This window comes from Peromyscus californicus, unplaced genomic scaffold (assembly GCF_007827085.1).
Source record: "Peromyscus californicus insignis strain IS unplaced genomic scaffold, ASM782708v3 Scaffold_6__1_contigs__length_162567912, whole genome shotgun sequence".
Classification (NCBI taxonomy): Eukaryota; Metazoa; Chordata; class Mammalia; order Rodentia; family Cricetidae; genus Peromyscus; species Peromyscus californicus.
The window spans coordinates 138,134,662-138,153,907 of record NW_026294584.1 but is presented as its reverse complement, the minus strand read 5'-3'; the positions used below and the strand labels follow the sequence as shown (position 1 = coordinate 138,153,907).

The following is a 19,246-nucleotide window of genomic DNA, read 5'->3' as shown; positions in this document are numbered from 1 at the left end:
TATAAATGACATATGAAAATGTAAACCTCAGGAATTAGAAGAATCTACAGCTGTAAGGGGCTGGATGTTGGGATCTATGACATGTAGACAAAAGGGTACACAGTGCCAGATAAAATAAAAGTAAATACTGAGGGCCCAAGGTACAATAGAGTGACAATGGTTAACACCATGCTGTGTATCTAAATTTTCTTCAAAAGCTCTTAAGTGTTCTTAACACACACACACACACACACACACACACACACACACACACACACACACACACAAAATGGCAACTATGTTAAGTAATGGATGGTTTAACCTGCTTTGGATAATTATTTCACAGTAATATATATAAATATATATATATATATATTTATATATATATCAAACCAGACACCATAACTTAAATATATAAAATTTTATTTCTCAAGTACATGTTAATGAAGCCAAACTAAGAGAGAGTGAGAGAGAAAACAGATAGATGGAAAGAACATATCACACAATTGTGTGAGTAAATGAAACCTTGAGGGGTAAATGAAAATCCATGTGTGCACAAAAGGGTCACTGTGTAGTCTCTGGTACATGGGAAATTCTAAATAAAAGATCATTTTATGAAGGAGTAAGTGGATGAGTAAATAAGTATATGTAGGCCAGTGTTCTCATATGTATAGCCATTGCCTCCTATCTAAATTCTATGGACATCTCTTCGACAAGAAGATCTTTCCAGGTGTCTGTGTAATGCTAGATAAAAATGCAATCCCATGTCCATGGAGAATGCTTGATTCATAAGTATATTTTCTTCATCTGACAAACTGACTTCTGTTTACCACTGCAAAGGACGTCATTCCAGCCCCAACTCCTACCCCGATATTTTATTGTGACACATTGTTCATCATCATAGTTGGGCTCACCTGGATGCCAGAACCTGGAAGGGAGGAAAGAGCGTCAGGGTGTTTCCCACAGTGATGCTGGGAAAGAGAAAACAAGAGTAAACAAGTCTCAGGATGCGAATTTGTGGAAATTTGGGAATTTGTGGAAATCAGATTCAGGTGTGTACAAACCAACCGTTCTCCACCACCCATGTCTGACATGTCCCTGAAAAGAGGGTCCACTGCACTCAATATTCTCTTAGTTTGTTACTTAACTGCTCTTCCAGAACACATCCCGGAGCCTACTTTATTCCTAGGTCTTGGTACCCAGGGACTGTCATTCCATGTGCTTATATGGTGAAAGGTCTCTCCTTATTCTTGTGTTTTAATAAAGTTTTTTTTTTCCATTTTACAATAGTCTTATTTTAGAGACTGGAAAACTACTTAAAATATCTAGATAATCTACTTCTTTCTAATATCTAGGACAAGTAATTTAACATCCTCGATTCCTACTTTTCTTCTCTGAATACTGAGAATGAGAATAAAATTACTACCTATATCTCACAACAGAAATCAGGATAGAATATGGGAACATACTAAGATATTAGAGTTTTTAAATAATTACATAAATACAACAAAAGACAATATCAGAATGTGGGCTTTTGATTCATGAGAAATAATCAGTTATTATCAGGACTCCTCTAGGTAACTCTAGACTCTTGATGTTAATTTTTATTATAACACTATAAATGAGAGCTGGGGAGATGACTCAGACATTAAGAGTGTTTGTGTTTTTCCAGAAAATGGGAGAGTTCTGTTCCAGCACCCATATTGCCATGGTCACACCACCTGTAATGCCAGCTCCAGGGAATCCAACACCCTCTTATGAGCTCCATGGGCACCTACATACACATGGCACATACTCACAGAGAGACACATATATACACACAAATAAAAATAAATTAAATCCTGCTGTTACATACATACATGAGAGAATGCAAGCATAATAAAACCCACCATGGTGTAGCACCTTGGTTGGGTGCCCTGGGTACTTATGCTACACTCTTCAAACTCAATTTCCTCATCTCTCCTGGAGTATCAGTGACATGTGTCTCACAGGACTCCTTGATGAGGAAATGGGGATAAAGTAACTCCATCCCCAGCACTCACACCAGGAGTGAGCTGTTTTAGTTTCATAACCAACAGCTGGAACACCCTAAAGTCTTCTCATGCTACAGGACCCAGGACTCCTCTAGGTAACTCTGGACTCACGTGGCACTTTCATTGTATGGTGTCTGATCAACCCATCGCCACTGTCGGTGACCTGGATCAGAAAGGCCAATATAATAATCAGCATTAGGATCCAGGATCTTGGAGATAAAATCCTAAGAAGAAAGAGTGATAAAGCATTCAGCCTAGACGGAGTGCTTCTTTTTCCATTACAGAATTTCTATAAGATCTTTTAAAAGTTATTTTAACTATACAAAATTATAGGTTCAAGATGATGTACATATGGAAATATGTGATAATCAAATCCTAGTTCATCTCTCTAGCCCATTAAATAATTCTAAAATTATAGATAAATACACATTAATTATACATTTTAGTGGTACACTGTGATACTTTGATTGACTTTCTTCTGGTCACACAGAGATGAGAAGACATAGAAAGGATAAAGGAATAGAAGAGCCACCCCCAACCCCAGGAGTGCCATCCTCTCCGGCTGACCAGGACACAAAGTCATCAATCTGAGGCCTGATTTCCATGACACTGAAAACAATCTCTGTCCATGATCATAATGAATTCTCATTTCAGACGCACTCCCCTCTTTTCTTCCCCAACACCATTCTTGAAAGTTGTGCAAGAGAGAATTTAGCAGATTTAATAATTCTCCATTCATAACCTCAGATATTTCATTTCTGATGGCTGGCTGTGACTCTCCTGATTTGATCTCCTTTCCCTAGTCAGCTCTGTGCCTTCCTCTGTTAGGCAGATGATACTACAGGAAGCATTAGAGTGCTGAAATCACAAACTAGTCTTTCAAGCAGAAACATTTCATCCTACCCTCCACCCTCAGGCATTGCATTTCTGTTGCCATGGTTCCTTGTGGATTGATCAGCTTCACTGAAGCAGGGTCAAGGTGTAGAATGCCAAGGCAGGAAAAGATGCTTCTGCCACATCAGCAACACCCATGTCAACAAAACTCCCTCTTAGTAAAAAGAGGCAGAGAGCAGGCCAGGCCCAGGCCCCACTCTCTCCCAGGATGCACCTGCTCTTCCTGGCTGTGGACCACCATCAGATGAGCACCCATGCTGGAGCACTTCTCCTCACTTTCTCTCCAAGATGCTGGGCCAGTCACAGTGACGTAGCAGTGGGAACTAAATGGCTTCCAATCCTTTGGGCAACAGCTCCAGACTTTGTCTTTGGGGGAAGAAGGAAATGTAAGTGCAATGTCATAAAGCCATTTTAAAATCTGCCTGGTGTGGAGACCACGTGGAAGCTGGGACTCCTCACTTCTCCAGATACACAAGGAGACCCTCCCATTTCAGGTGCCAAGCAACCCAAGTCTACCTCCGTCTATACTAACATCAGGGCCCCTTTGTCCTACTGGGGTAATGTCAGGAAAAGCCAGGAAAACAGAGTGTCATGGACATCCAGACACTGAGGACACAATGCCAAACTGTCTGTGTCTTTAAATAATAGAACTCATCATACCAAGAACCAGAAAATTTCATAATATTATATATTTTACTTAAATAATACATGTCAATAAACATGTCAGCAAAATTCTGATAGATTTTTAAATTAGTGATGATAAAAATACTTCATAAAAATATTACAAAGATTCTATAAATGAATGTAAAATTGAATGCCTCATGAAAGTAAAAAATATAAAAATCCAATGTGTGTAAATATAAGTTTTTTCTTTTTGAAAACATCATTTTAATCATCGAATAGTGTTCCCTTGCAACATATGAATATATTTTTAACAGATCCCCTTTTTGCCAATTACTTAGGGCATTGCTTTTCTTTAAACCCCTATTAAGAATAACAGCATCAGATCAACCTTGTCTACACTAGTTAATTGTGTCCCGGGGAAGAATTTTAGAGAATAAATTGCTGGGTCAAAGGATCAAATGTGTTGTAAATATAACTCTTTCTATGTGTAATAATGTGTTTTTCCATTTTATAATTGAAAAAACTGATGGAATAATCTTTTTTAAATGCAGTGGTTATAGCAGAATGGAGGTGACAGAGAAATCAGGAGAAAAAAATCCATACAATGGAAAAAAGAAAGCATCTTCAAAAAATCTTGTTGGAATAACTAGATATCAACATGTAGAAGATTGCAAATAGATCCATATCTGTCACCATGCGTGAAACTTAAGTCCAAGTAGATCAAAGATCTCAACATAAATCCAGTTACTCTGAACCTGATAGAAGAGAAAGTAGGAAGTAGTCTTGAATGCATTGGCACTGGAGATCACTTCCTAAATATAACACCAGTAGCACAGAGATTGAGAGAAACAATTAATAAATGGGACCTCTTGAAACTGAGAAGCTTTTGCAGGGCAAAGGACATGGTCAATAAGACAAAACGTCAGCCTACAGAATGGGAAAAGATCTTCACCTACGCCACATCTGACAGAGGGCTGATATCCAGAATATATAAAGAACTCAAGAAACTAGACATCAAAACACCTAACAGTTCAATTAAAAAATGGGCTTTAGAGCTTAACAGAGAATTCTCAACAGAAGAAGCTCAAGTGGCTGAAAGACATTTAAGGAATTGCTCAACATGATTAGTCATCAGGGAAATGCAAATTAAAATGACTCTCAGATACCATCTTATACCTGTCAGAATGGCTAAGATCAAAAATACTGAAGACAGCTTATGTTGGAGAGAATGTGGAGCAAGGGGAACACTCATCCACTGTTGGTGGGAATGTGAACTTGTACAGCCACTCTGGAAATCAGTATGGCGGTTTCTTAGAATATTGGGAATCAATCTCCCTCAAGACCCAGCTATACCACACTTGGGCATATACCCAAGGAATGCTCAATCATACCACAAGGACACATGCTTGACTATGTTTATAGCAGCATTATTTGTAATAGTCAGAACGTGGAAACAACCTAGATGCCCTTCAACTGAAGAATGGATAAATAAAATGTGGTACATATACACAATGGAGTACTACTCAGCAGAGAAAAACAATGACATCATGAGGTTTGCAGGCAAATGGATGGAACTAGAAAATATCATCCTGAGTGAGGTAACCCAGACTCAGAAAGACAAACATGGTATGTATTCACTCATAAGTGGATACTAGATATAAAGCAAAGGATAACAAGACTGCAACTCACAGCTCTAGAGAGGCTAGCTAGGAAAGAGGACCTTAGGAAAGACACAGGGATCACCTAGAGATGGAGAAATGGATGAGATCTATATGAGCAAACTGGGGGTGATGGGAGGTAATGGAGGGCAAAGGTCGGGGGAAAGAGAGCTTAGGGGAGTGGAAGGTCATGGCTGGATCAGGAACAGAGTGGAAGAACAAGGAAAGAGTTACCAAGATAACTGAAGACACCACGGGAATAGGAAGAATCAGAGTGCTAGAGAGGTCCCCAGGAATTCACAAAGATGACTCCACCATAGACTACTGGCAATGGTCAAGAGGGTTCCTGAGCTGACCTACTCTGGTGATTGGATGGCCAAACACCCTAACTGTCATGATAGAACCTTCATCCATGATGAGGAAGCATGACTGATGGAAGCAGATGCAGAGATTCATGGCCAAGCCCCAGGCTGAGCTCCAGGAGTCCAATTGATGAGAGAGAGGAGGGATCATATGAGAAAGAGATATCAAGACCATGATTGGAAAAAGTACAGAGACAACTAGCCAAACTAGTGGAAACACATGAACTGTGAACCAATAGCTGAGGAACCCGCATGTGACTGGACTAAGCCCTCTGGATAAGTGAGACAGCTGATTAGCTTGAACTATTTAGGAGGCCCCCAGGCAGTGGGACCAGGACCTGTCCTTGATGCATGAGCTGGCTTTTTGGAACCTAGGGTCTATGCTGAGACACTTTGCTCAGCCTTGGTGCAGGGAGGAGGGGACTGGACCTGCCTCTGCTGAGTCTACCAGGCTGGGCTGACTCCCCAGGGGAGACCTTGCCTTGGAGGATGTGGGAATGGGGGTTGGGTTGGGGGGCGGAAGAATGGGGGGGTGGGAGGATGGAGGACAGGGGAATCCATGGTTGATATGTAAAATGAATAGAAAATCACTTAATAAAAAGAAAAAAACAAACAAAAAAAGAAATTTAATTAAATAACAGAGACAAAACAGAAATTAATTAATTAATTAATTAATTAATTAATTAATAAAAATACAGTCTACCATCATGGTCCTTAACTACCTATACCAAATAAGAGATGCCTAAAATGTATGAACAATAAAGCAAAGAATTGAGAAACACATTGTGGAAGATACACAGAGTTATATTCACACACTCATATATATCCCTATGTGCATGTATGGATACCAAGAATGTCAGAGATGAGAAATCAGTCACAGAACAGGAGGAGATAGAAAAACGAATGGCCAGATCATGCAGTGTTAAGTGAAGAACTTAGAAATTACATTTTTAGTGGTAAATGTAAACAAGGCTCATATGACAAAGAGTATTGTGCACCATTATGAAGAACTTGGATAGATATAGACAGATACATTATTCTGTCTCTTGAGAAACATAACCCAATATTTCACCATAGTGTGGGCTATATGTAACAACATCCTTTCAAAATTATAATGTGGAAAATGGATAAAAAAGATACATTTTTACATTTAATTAAAATATTATTATATCATTTTCCTTCCAATCCCTGCCATGTTCCCTTTTCCCTCTCAAATTCATGGCCTGTTTTTATTGTTCTAAGAGCTATGGGCAATTAATAACTGCTGAGAGAAAGAGAATTAATCTTCTCCAGCGATGAGCCTCCTAATTGGTTATCCAATACCAAATGGTTAGCCTTAAAAAGGTACACTTTTATCAAATGAACACGGCATAGCAATATTCAATAAGACTAGGCTTAATCCCTCATATGAAGGCTGGATGAGGCAACCCAGTAGGGGGAAAAAGGTCCCATGATCAGAGGAGGGCTGCTCTTTTCTGAAGGGAAATGGAGGAACAGCGAATCTGAGGGATAGAGGAGATAGAGGGGGCTGGGAGGGGAGGACAGGAGGCTGCAGCTGGGATGTATTGTATGAAAGAAGAACAATTTTTTAAAAAAGAAATAAAAGATTCAGATGATGAAAAAAAGATACACTTTTAAATGGCCTACCTTAAGTGGACCATCAGGTGATAATAATGGTCTGTAGTAAGTTGTATAGTATAGACTGTGTACTATATAATTAAACTAGCATTTCACACCTGCAATTCCTCTAAAAAATACTCAAATTTTAATATAGGAATATCCTATAATATACCAGGTCAGTCATCCTCAAAACTGGTTGTCAGATCATTTAAAACAAGTATCTTCTGAAAACTCATCCCAACCAAGAGAAAACTGAAGAGATGTGACAGCTAAATACAGTGTTGCCATCCCAGATGAGAGTCTAGTAATCGTGAACTTCAATCAGTGATGACGTCAGTAATCACTCGCTAGTTGTAGCAACCACTTTTGCTTATAAAGATGGTCATATAGGGGACAGTGTATGTATATGTGGGGTTAGAATGATATCTTTATATCACATGAAATCATCTATAAATTTTAAAATGTTCTGAGGAGTCTATTGAAGCTTTAAGTGATTTGTATTCATGATACAAGGTTTCATCATTTTCTTCAAATTATATGTGTGTATGTGTTTTAAGATTTCTTTATTTATTATATATATACCGCTCTGCCTGCATGTATGTCTGCAGGCCAGAAGAGGGCACCATATCTCATTACAGATGGTTGTGAAACACCATGTGGTTTCTGGGAATTAAACTCAGGACCTCTGGGAGAGCAGCTAGTGCCCTTAACCTCTGAGTCATCTCTCCAGACCCATATATACATATATCCATACACACACACACACACACACACACACACACACACACACACACACATACACACACACACACACACACACACACATATATATATATATATATATATATATATATATATCAACCATATATATATGTGGTTGATATATTGAGCACCCCGATAAAATTATGTGGGGGTCAGAGAACAGAATAACCACTATATTAAACATAGGTTTAGGTAGTGGTAGCACACGCCTTTAATCCCAGTATTCTGGAGGCAGAGATCCATCCGCATCTCTGTGAGTTCAAGGCCACACTGGAAACAGTCAGGCATGGTGACACACACCTTTAATCTCAGGAAATGATGGCAGGAAGCAGAAGGGTATATAAGGCATGAGGACTAGGAACTAGAGGCTTTTAAGCTTTTAGGCTTTTAGCAGCAATTCAGCTAAGATCAATTCTGATGAGGATTCAGAGGATTTCAGTCTGAGGAAACAGGATCGGCAGAGAAGTTGGTGAGGTGGGTCAGCTGTGGCTTGTTCTGCTTCTCTGATCTTTTAGAACTCACCCCAATACCTGGTTCCCGGGTTTGTTTTTATTAATAAGACCTTTTAAGATTTGTGATATATATATATATATATATATATATATATATATATATATATATATATATATATATATATATATATATATATATATATATATGGTGGGAAACAGCAAGTGTGTAGAGACTGTTCAGAAAGAAGCAGAAGCTAGAAAAATCTAAGAACAATAGAACCCTTTTCACAAACAAGACTTGTGTAGGCAAATGGAGACATACATATCAGACTTTCTGGTCTGATATAGATGTACATGTGGACTCCATGTCTCAGTACGTGCCACCTGGGAATCTATTAGAAATATCACACATTTCAGGCAGACATCCCCTACTCAAGTGCAGGCCACAGCAGCCAGAAGAACTAGAAGGCATATTCAGGCAGAGACTCAATTGCTGGACCAGAGGCCACTCGGCCACCAGAACTCCAGATAGACCTCCTGCCCAGGACTTTCTCCACTCTCTTAGTGCGCCCCAGACACTACCCCCAATTGCCTCTCCCCTAGTCACAATGTCCCAGACCTCAATTCAGATGGAGAGCCCATGCTCAACAAGAGGCCAGGCCAGCTGCCAGAAGTCCAGTCCTCAGCTTGGGAGAAGAACCTCTGTTCAACCATAGGCCACACAGAACAAAAGACCAAAAAGGACAGAGAAACCAAAAAATAAAACACCCACCAAAGAAAAACTTGACACCTAATAATAAAATCACCCCAAACCCAGATGCCTTGATGCCAGGCTAAGAATATAATCAACAACAGCCACAGTGATATGCCACCATCAGAGCCCAGCTGTCCTACTACAGCAAGCCCCGAATATCCCAACACAGCCAAAGTACAAGAAAAAGACCTTAAACCAACTTTATAGAGGTGATAGAGGGCCTTAAAGAGGAAAATGAATGAACCCCTTAAAGAAATCAAGGAAAACACAAACAAAAAATTGGAGGAAATGAATAAATCCCATAAAGAAAGCCAAGAAAAAGCAAACAGTTGAAGGAAATGAATAAAACTGATCAAGACCTGAACATGGAAATAGAAGCAATAAAGAAAAAACAAAATGAAGGAATTCTGGAAATGGAAAATCTAGGTAAGTGAACGGAAGCTACAGATGCAAACATAACCAAGAGAATACAAGAGAGAGAAGGGAGGATCTCAGGCATTCAAGATACGACAGAAGAAATAGATACTTCAGCCAAAAAATATTAAATCTAAAAAATTTCTGACACAAAAAAGCCAGGAAATCTTGGACTGTATAAGGAGATCAAACATAAATATAATAGGAATAGAACAAGGAGAAGAATCTCATCTGGAAGGCCAAGAAAATATTTTCAACAAAATCATACAAGAAAATTGTCCTAATCTGAAGAAGGAGATGCCTATAAAGGTACAAGAAGCATACAGAACACCAAATAAATTGAACCAGAAAAGAAAGTCCCCATACCACATAATAATGAAAACACTAAGCATATAGAACAAATAAAAATTATTAAAGACTGCAAGGGGAAAAGACCAAGTAACATATAAAGGCATACCTATTAGAATTACACCTGACTTCTCAGTGAAAACTATAAAAGCCAGAAGGACATGGACAGATGCACTGCAGACTGTAAGAGACCATAGATGCCAGCCCTTACTACAATAGCAAAACTTTCAATCAGCATAGATGAAGATATATTTCATGATAAATTCAAATTCAAACAATATCTATTCACAAATCTAGCCCTACAGAAAGTACTAGAAAACTCCAACCCAAGGATGTTAACAACACCTATGAAAACACAGGAAATAAATAATCTCACATCAGCAAAACCAAAAGAAGGGAAGCACACACTTATACACACACCACTACCAATTATAACATCAACAACAAAATAACAGGAATTAAAAATCATTGGTCATTGATATCTCTCAATATCAATGGATTCTATTCCCTAAGAAAAAACACACAGACCAACAGAATGGAAGCAAAACCAGGATCCAGCCTTCTGCTGCATATAAAAAACAACCTCAATATCAAAGATAGACATTACCTCAGAGTAAAGGGTTGGAAAAAGATATTCCAAGCAAATGAACATAAGAAACATCCTGGAGTAAGCATTCTAATGTCTAACAAAATAGATTTCAAACCAAAATTAATCAAAAAAGACTGGGAGGGGCACTTCATACTCATCAAAGGAAAATCCACCAAGATGACATTTCAATTCTTAACATCTATGCTCCAAATGCAAGGACACCCAAGTTTTTAACAGAAACACTACTAAAGCATAAATCACACATTTATCCTCACACATTGATAGTGAGAGGCTGCAATAACCCACTCTCACCAACAGATAGGTCATCCAGACAAAAACTGAACAGAGAAATATTGGAGCTAACACACATTATGAACCAAATGGAGCTAACAGACATCTACAGAACATTTTCACCCAAACACAAAAGAATAAACCTTCTTGTCAGAGCATCACAGAACCTTCTCCAAAGTTGACCACATACTGGGTCACAAAGCAAGTTTTAACAGATACAAAAAATATAGAACAACCCCATGCATCCTATCAGACCACCACAGATTAAAACTGGATTTAATCAGCAATAGAAATAAAGGAAAGCTTACAAATTCATAGAAACTGAACAGCTCTCTACTGAATGACTGATGGATCAGGCAGAAATAAAGTAAGAAATTAAAGACTTTGTAGAATTCAATTATAATGAATACACAACATACCTAAAACTATGGAACACAATGAAAGCAGCGCTAAGAGGAAAGTTCATAGTACTAACTGCCTAAATTAAAAAATTGGGGAGATCTTATGGTGATATTTTATTTGTACTGAAATGTGATATTATTTGTATATTAATAAATAAAGTTGCCTGGGGGTCAGAGCTAATAGCAAGCCATAGCACAAGCTGGGCGGTGGTGGTGCACGCCTTTAATCCCAGCACTTCTGAGGCAGAGCTAGGCGGATCTCTGTGTGTTCAAAGATACAGCCAGCATGGAGACACATGCCTTTAATCTCAATACCAACCATAGAAGACCTGGAGGTCTGTACAGATAGGCAGTGATGAGGAGGTCATGTGGTTGGGTTTACAACCAACGAGAAGGCAGAACAGAAAGTCAGTAAAAGGGGGGAAGGACAGCAGTTGCAGTGAAGGGTAAAAAAGGATTTTTATCTCTTAGCTATTGCTCTGACCTCTTGTGCTTTTATCTCTGCAATTGGCTCTGTGTTTCTTATTTAATAAGACTGTTCATCTATAAGACTCATACTAGGAACTTAACAGCACACCTGAAAGCTCTAGAACAAAAAGAAGCAAACACACTCAAGAGGAGTAGACAACAGGAAATAATAAAACTGGGGGTTAAAATCAATAAAATAGAAACAAAGAGAATAATCAAAGAGTCAATAAAACAGTCAAACGTTAGACGGAGCTTTTGGAACCCCTCAGAAGAAGGGAAGGAAGGATCGTAGGAGGCAGAGAGGTTAAGGATACCAGACTGTATACACGTTATGGTTGTGTAGCTTGATGTTCTTGTGGGACTTCCAACAGTGGGAGTGGGGGTGTCTCTGACTCTTTCACCTGCCCTTGGGACCTTTTGGGTTGCCTTGGTCAGCCTTGACATGAGGGTTTGTGTCTAGTCTTACTGTAACTTGTCATGCTATGTTCAGTTGATATGCCTGAGAGACATGATCATTTTTGGAAGGAAATGGAGGAAGAGTGGATCTGATGGGTAGGGGAGGTGGGGAAGAGAACTGGAGGAATGCAGAGAGGAAAAACTGCAGTTGTGATGTAATGTATGAGAGAAGAAAATCAGAAAGAAAGGAGGGAAGATGGGAGGGAGGGAGGGAAGAAGAGCGGGAGGAAGGAAGACCTATGCGGAACCATTACACTCTAGCCAGCAGCCAAACTCTTAGGCACATTAATTCCTACCTTCTATGGGTGAATCGTCTTTTGTGCAGCTCAATTCTGTGTAAGTTAGATCGTTTTTAGCTTTTTTTTCTTCAAGAAGTTGAGAGTACTTTTGATAAAAAACTGTAAAACAAACAACAAATACTCAAAAAACAGAACCCAAATCACTCAATTTCATGAAACAATTGTCGCTTTCTACTTTCTCCTTACTGATACACAGATCTATTAATTCCTGATCACTTAAGTAGACAGAGCCTGTCTACAATTCCCATCACCCCACAGTCAAAGCAGTCCTTAGTCTCCTATTTTGAAACCACAGGTACTTCCAGGACTCAAGAAAGACTAGTGACTTGAAAGGCAGGACAAACCCACTGTCATGACTTTAAAGAGAATGAACCATACCCTTCCATGTTAACATAAGATGAAAATGCTAACTCTTGGGGGAGATGAAACAGACATAGATATTCATATTTGAGAATGTAAACTGTCTTGGCTTTGGGAGGAAAGGGGGTTAACTAATTCTGAGAAGCTCTAGGTTATTTTAAAATGTGAAATAAAAAAGAACTCAACATGCATCTGTGGAGCATTGTTTTGTTTCTCAAACCCTCTTCCTTTCGACCAGATTACTCCTCCATGCACACGCTCACTCTCTCCCAGTTTACAGCTGACTGGCTTCTCTCTAGAACTGAATTTCTTCACTTTCCTCCCTGAGGCTTTTCACCTTATCCCACTACTTTGGCTTCCTCCATTTCACTCACACCAGGTTTGAAATGGATCATCAATAATACCCCAGGATAATTAGTTAGCTGTCTTGCTATTGGACTTGACCCAGTTCTCTTCCTCCTCAGCTCTTAAGACATTGCTCTGTCCTGGATTTGCATCACCCCTTTTTGACGTCACTTCTTGTTGTCTTTTATAATCTCTTCTCCCTCCATCCACCCTTTAAAATGTAACACTTCCTACAGTCTTGTCACGATGCTTGCTCCTCATACAAACTATCCCCGAGTGATGCCATATATTGCTATGGTCTTGCCTGCTGCCTGTATGTGCAGGATTTTGTGCTCACTAAACATAAACATATTAGGTTCGCCTCAATATGCCCAAAACTCAAATCAACACCTGCCAACTTAAACCTATAACTTATCCTAGATTGTCTACCTCTTTGAATAACTTCATGGTTGCTGAGTTTACATCATCAGAATATTAAAGTCACACTGTACTTTTTGAATCCCTTAATCCCTGGATCTCTATATTCATCAGCATCTACTTCCTTGGTGTTGTGCTCTTTACCATTCAAAGTCACCTCCTCTCATGTTCTTCAGACACTTATCTCATCATCAGGTTCGAAACAGGCCTTCTCATTTCTCTTATTGTCCTAGTGACTCTGTTTTCTGAGTCCTGCAAAAGCGCCATCTATAATCTAAGTTCACATACATCAATTCTCTATTTGAAATGTTGCAATGGTTCTCCATGGCTGTGATGCCTTCCAAAAAAATGACCACAACTTTTAAATTCTGTATCCACAACCATTACAACGTGATTTTGAAACTTCCCTGGTTAACAAAAGGAAAAAGCAAAACAGTAAAGTCTTCTGTGTGAGCTGCCTCCTAGACTTCCTTTGTCCAAGAGAATGTGCAAAATCAACTCTGATCTACTATTAAGTTAAATTTTTTAAAAGATTTATATATTTATTATATATACAGTGTTCTGGCTACATGTATGCCTGCAGACCAGAAGAGGGGACCAGATCTCATTACAGATGTTTGTGAGTCACCATGTGGTTTATGGGAATTGAACTCAGGCCCTCTGGAAGAGTAGCCAGTGCTCTTAACCTTTGAGCTATCTCTCCAGTCCTCGTGTTAAATTTTTGAAGAGAACTGGCTCATGGTCACCCTCAATCTTGGAAGTCTGCAAGCTGCTGTGTAAACAAGCCAGGGCATTCTAAGGTATTATATGAAGGTGGGTCATATTGTTAGTCATTCTAGCTGGCTGCCTCTTCTTGGGAGCTGAGGTGCCTGGACTGGTAACTGACCACATACACATGTCTAAGTTCAGCTAGGACCAGAGAAGCCACTGAGTGGAGATCAACCTAAACTGAAAAACCATAGAAGCATAATATAAGTAAGACATTGTCTTAGCTTCTTAAGTTGATGCTTGTTTACTAAGCAGAAAACCATACTTGATTAAAAAAACAATATTTAGAAGAAAGAACTAAGTTTTTCATAACGGGGCACAACACAAGCTCTGCATGCCGCTATGTCTACCTAGGGAAACGCCATTTCTTCTTCACTTAGAACTGTGTACTTCAGCCATTCATGCTTCTGTGTCTCACTTCTGTGACATTCTTGGTGCACACAGTTCTAGACATAGCCTCTTCTAGGAAATCTGTGTCAGCACAAGACTTCCTGGACAATGTTGTAGACACTGGCCCATTTTTTCTTCATTTTTTAAGACATAGATGTGTACATAGTCCAGGCTAGATCCTCACTTCCTGTCTTCCTCTCTCAACATCCTGAGTAGCCACTGTACCTGGCTGGCACTGATTCATTCACTCTCCCCTAAGATTCTTGAGAACAGAGCCCATGTTCTTCCTGGACTCTGTCTGACACATCGTATGACACACAGTAAATGGCTACTACTTGGTTAAAATGAATGAGTAAAACACTCTAAATACACTAGTTTGCATGATTTTAAATTTTTCAGAAAATTTCAAAACTTTGATGAGCAGAAATTTGCTCACACACATTTGCTCAGATGGCTTCTAGATTTCACATTATCCTGGTATGACAGAAGCAACTAGGAATTAGCTCAAGAACATTCTTGGATAATTTCTTCTTAACTCCTCTTATCCACAAGCTTATCCTAAGATGAAGGAGCCCTATACACACACAGCTTGTATACACATACAGCTTGATTTCTCAATACAAATGAGAAAAATTAGAAAAAAAATAGATATGTCCTCCCAGTCTAACAAAGACAACACTCCAGAGTTCACTCCACAAGTCCACATAAACACACTTCAGTTTCTCTAATGAGAATGGATTTCATTTTTTCCAAGATAACAGCTAAATCCAAGGACAAAGTAAAAGACACAATGTAACCCCTTGAATTATTTTCCCCAAACATCATTTCTTCCCCATACTCTGTGAAACGCCAGTGCTACAGCAGACCCTCTCTTCACCTGAGGCAGACATGTTAATTCATCGGGGATACGTACAGATAAAAGCAGCCAAGAAAGCGATGGCCAACAGCAGGGAAACTGCCATCAGTGATGTGAAGAGCAGCGAGGGACGACCAGGCTTACTTAGAGGAAGGGTGGGCTTCTCTTTGGGAGCTGGAAGGAGAGCACAGTCACCTCATGAGTGATAAGTTTCACCCTTGTTTCTGCTTTTCCTCCCCGTCACCCTATTCTCCATGTCACATAATCACTAATAGTGTGACCATTTGAAATAATGGAAAAATAACGTCCATTGTAAAAAACATTACCAAATACATAAAAGAACACACACTACTGAAATAACTGGTATTAATATTTTGAGATCTGAAAAATAATTTGAATATATATCCACAAAAACTCTTTGATCAAATCCTTTCAGCAAGTTCTCTTTGGTGGTGGGAGGTATAATGGGGTAGGATCTCACTATGTAGTCCAGGCTGGCCTCAAATCCTCGGTGATCTTCCTGCCTCTGCCTCCAGAGTGCTGGAATTACACCACACTGGCCCTTTCAGCAAATTTTAAAGGATGTACATATAGTATGTTTTCCCACATGGCAACACAGCGTAAGTACTGCCATCTGCCTGTGACTTTCCTTTTACACTGTCTTGTAGGTACATTTTCACGTCACCATGTTTTCTTGGTGTTCTTTACTGTGGTTTCAGCACTACATATTATAATACCTTCCAGACTGTCCAAACATTAAAGACACGTATACAATAAAAGGTAAATATTTCCAGTCATATTCCACTTCTTTAGCATATGGTCAGTCCGCTAGTCACTGTCTCATGGCTGGAAACCATTTTCTAGATGAAGGTAAATTTAGTGGAGAGCACCTGCCAACCGAGGGAGAGGCTCTGCTTTGATCTATACTATAAAAGAAAAAGTTCCTTCAAGATAAAAGCTCCACACAGAAACAGTTTTCATAAAGTTACAATATACTGCCAAAATAGAGGGGAAAATCTCAATAGTGAAAAGTATGATTTCATTTTATATTCATTTTTATAAAGCAGGAAATGTTATATACAAGATATATATACAAGAATGCAGGATACAAGGTATAGTTTCTGTAAATGGCAAGAGCAAAAAACATGGAAGCAAGCTTTTCTTTCCCACTAGAAAACTCTACAACCCTTAAAGTCACTCTACAAACAATTCAATCCCCTGCGACTCCAATAAAATCCCAGACATGAGCGCTGAGAAGATTAGTAACCAGCATCACCCAAAGTTTATTAATGACTTTTCCTTTATCCTTTCCCCTACATTAAGTCTAGAATTTTTTTTTACCTGTAGCAGAATCTGAATAGATGCCTGAGGAGTTGGATTCATTCTTGAACTTCACTTCTGCATAGGTGATTTCTGAAGCCATATCAAGAAGAGTGAGACCTGCCTTACTCAGAAAACGCACCCTGTCTCCTCCCTAAAACTTGTGGTATGTGAAAACCAAACACGGCGATAAATTGTCATATCACACAATTATATATGAGAAGAGGTATTTCCAGATGTGATATACCACATGAGAATGAGAAACCACAACAAGGAATCACTCAGGTCACATACAGAGATGCAACATCTTCAAACACCAAAGTAAGAATTGTAGCATTTGGACCTACTCAGCAAGATATGCAAATACTATAAAGTGGGAACTCAAAGGGGGAAGGAAAGAAATAGGAAGGAGGGGAGAAGAGGAACCACACTGTGAGAAAACTCTGTCCTAAGACATTCTGCAACAAACATAAATTCATGTGCTTCTGTAGGTAAACGTGGTTTCAGACAAACCGGACAACATTAGCAAACACTTAAGGCACGACAACATCCATTTTGACTGAACAGCCAAGTTCTGACACCACATTCTAGAGGACCATTGGCCCCTCACTATTGTGTGCCCCCCCTTCCCACTCAGCTGCCTCCTGCAGGGGAAGGCAAAGTTCACATCCTGGTCCTTCTGAAGCTGCTCCTCTGAGCTCTCTGCTTCCCACTGTCTTCATAACTCACTCATGGGCACTCTCCACTCACTGGGCCTCTGACCACATCCTGACACAGCTCTGGTTAGCAGCTGTGAGAGGAGGCTGTCTCTCTCCTCATGCCTCTCTTCCTTTGATCCCTGCACTGCTCAGCAGGAGCTTCCCGGATTCACAGCACTGTTGGGAACAGTTGGGAGAATTAATGGATCACAATATACCAGAGGGGAACTTAAACTAGTTACTAAAAATGGGATCATTTGAGTTCCTCCCGCAGACATCCTCCAGCTCACAGCCACATGTTCAGCCTTCAGCTCCTCCAAATATATCCCTTCTTGACATCTCCTCTTGTGCCTACAAATAAACAAGCAGTACATGCATGAACACACACACAAACACACACACTTAGTGTGTGTTTCTAGGTTTTCTCTCCAGTTTGTATCCAAACACACTAAAAACCATAAGTGCACATTATTATCCCCATTTTAATGAATATTGTTGCAGATTTCCTTTTATTTCCCAAATCCAGCATTTCTAACCTACGTCTGTGACTGGAAAAAAAAAAAAAAACTATGTTCATTATCTCTATTGCAGGCTCTCAAATGATACCCTCTTGAATGCTGCCCATCACCCTCCCACGTTCTCCACTATGATGGATCCTCCAGCCCTCAGGTCAAACCTTTGTCCCCTGAACTGATACCATCCTCCCTTTAGCTGGATGTTCCCTCTCAGGGCCAGACACCTTGCTGAAGTTCTCATGTTACGACTAAGGAAGGCTCCTTCACCAGGCTTGTGTGCTGACTCCTGGTTGCTAATCCCTGAGGAGTCTCCACTTTCCCCTGAGGCTTTAGCACCCCACCTAGGTCACCTTCATGTGTAGAAGCCCTCATCACCCTGGAAAGTACTGAGTGGCCACACAGAGCTATCCCACCAGGTAGACAACATCCTTACCTTGCCAGTCTCTGAAACCCATACCAGCTCTGCCTTCTGCACAGACACTCTCCTCAGCCTATTTGACCACTACACCCAATGCCAGGACATCCACAACCAGGCAAGGATGCTCTCCTCACCCTACTAGACAGTAAGGTCCCATGTTGACATCCAGCATAGAGACACTCTTTACCCATGTCTGGTCTACCCTCTGCAAGGAAGCTCCTCTCAACATTCTATGTCTCTTCCAACTCAGTATGGAGCCAACACTATGCACCTGTGCCCTCTCACACTGCACGGGTACCCTCCTCACCAAGCCCAATGCCCTCCTCCCCATGCATGGGTGCCCTCTTCACCTCTCCAAATGCCCAGTTCCTCCATCAGAACACTCTCCTCCCCTATTTGCAGTTCTGACTCCCCACAGAAAGTGACCTAGTGAGTTGATACTCTCCTCACCATGCTGGAGCACAGACTCCCTACAAGTGACCATTCCACAGCACAGCTGCCCTCCTCACCTCTCAGGCTCTGACGTCTCACACCAGACTGCTGCTTGGAGACTCTCTCCTGAATCCAGACACTTTCTCACCAGCATGCTGACATCCGCTCTCTTCTTGGGTTCCAATTCTGTTGTCAGGCCAGCCCTCAGCACGGTCACCCAGACCCTGGGCCAGACCATTTCTGCCCCACACCTGACCCTTCCACAGACACCTGCCTTGCCCTCCCTACACCATTCTTTATTCGGTAAGTTACTAAGTAACAGA

General features: G+C 40.2%; 1 protein-coding gene across 1 annotated transcript; it reads right to left on the bottom strand.

The window, feature by feature from the left end:
* Positions 1-411: 411 nt before the first annotated feature.
* LOC128098906 (C-type lectin domain family 4 member A-like) lies at positions 412-17,842 on the bottom strand. The gene is made up of 6 exons (XM_052720425.1): positions 16,882-17,842; positions 15,598-15,714; positions 12,402-12,503; positions 3,121-3,272; positions 2,124-2,236; positions 412-907 (listed from the first exon to the last, which is right to left on the bottom strand). Exons 1-6 carry the CDS (start codon positions 16,961-16,963, stop codon positions 766-768), a joined length of 708 nt encoding a protein of 235 aa, XP_052576385.1. The 5' UTR covers positions 16,964-17,842; the 3' UTR covers positions 412-765.
* Positions 17,843-19,246: the final 1,404 nt, after the last annotated feature.

Excerpts from the sequence above, each read along its gene's own strand:
- LOC128098906 (XM_052720425.1), bottom strand. The coding sequence starts at position 16,963 with ATGGCTTCAGAAATCACCTATGCAGAAGTGAAGTTCAAGAATGAATCC. Across the intron at positions 15,715-16,881 it reads CTATTCAGATTCTGCTACAG|CTCCCAAAGAGAAGCCCACC; the intron begins GTAAAAAAAAAT and ends CTCTCCTTCCAG. Across the intron at positions 908-2,123 it reads CCATACAATGAAAGTGCCAC|GTTCTGGCATCCAGGTGAGC; the intron begins GTGAGTCCAGAG and ends CCTCCCTTCCAG.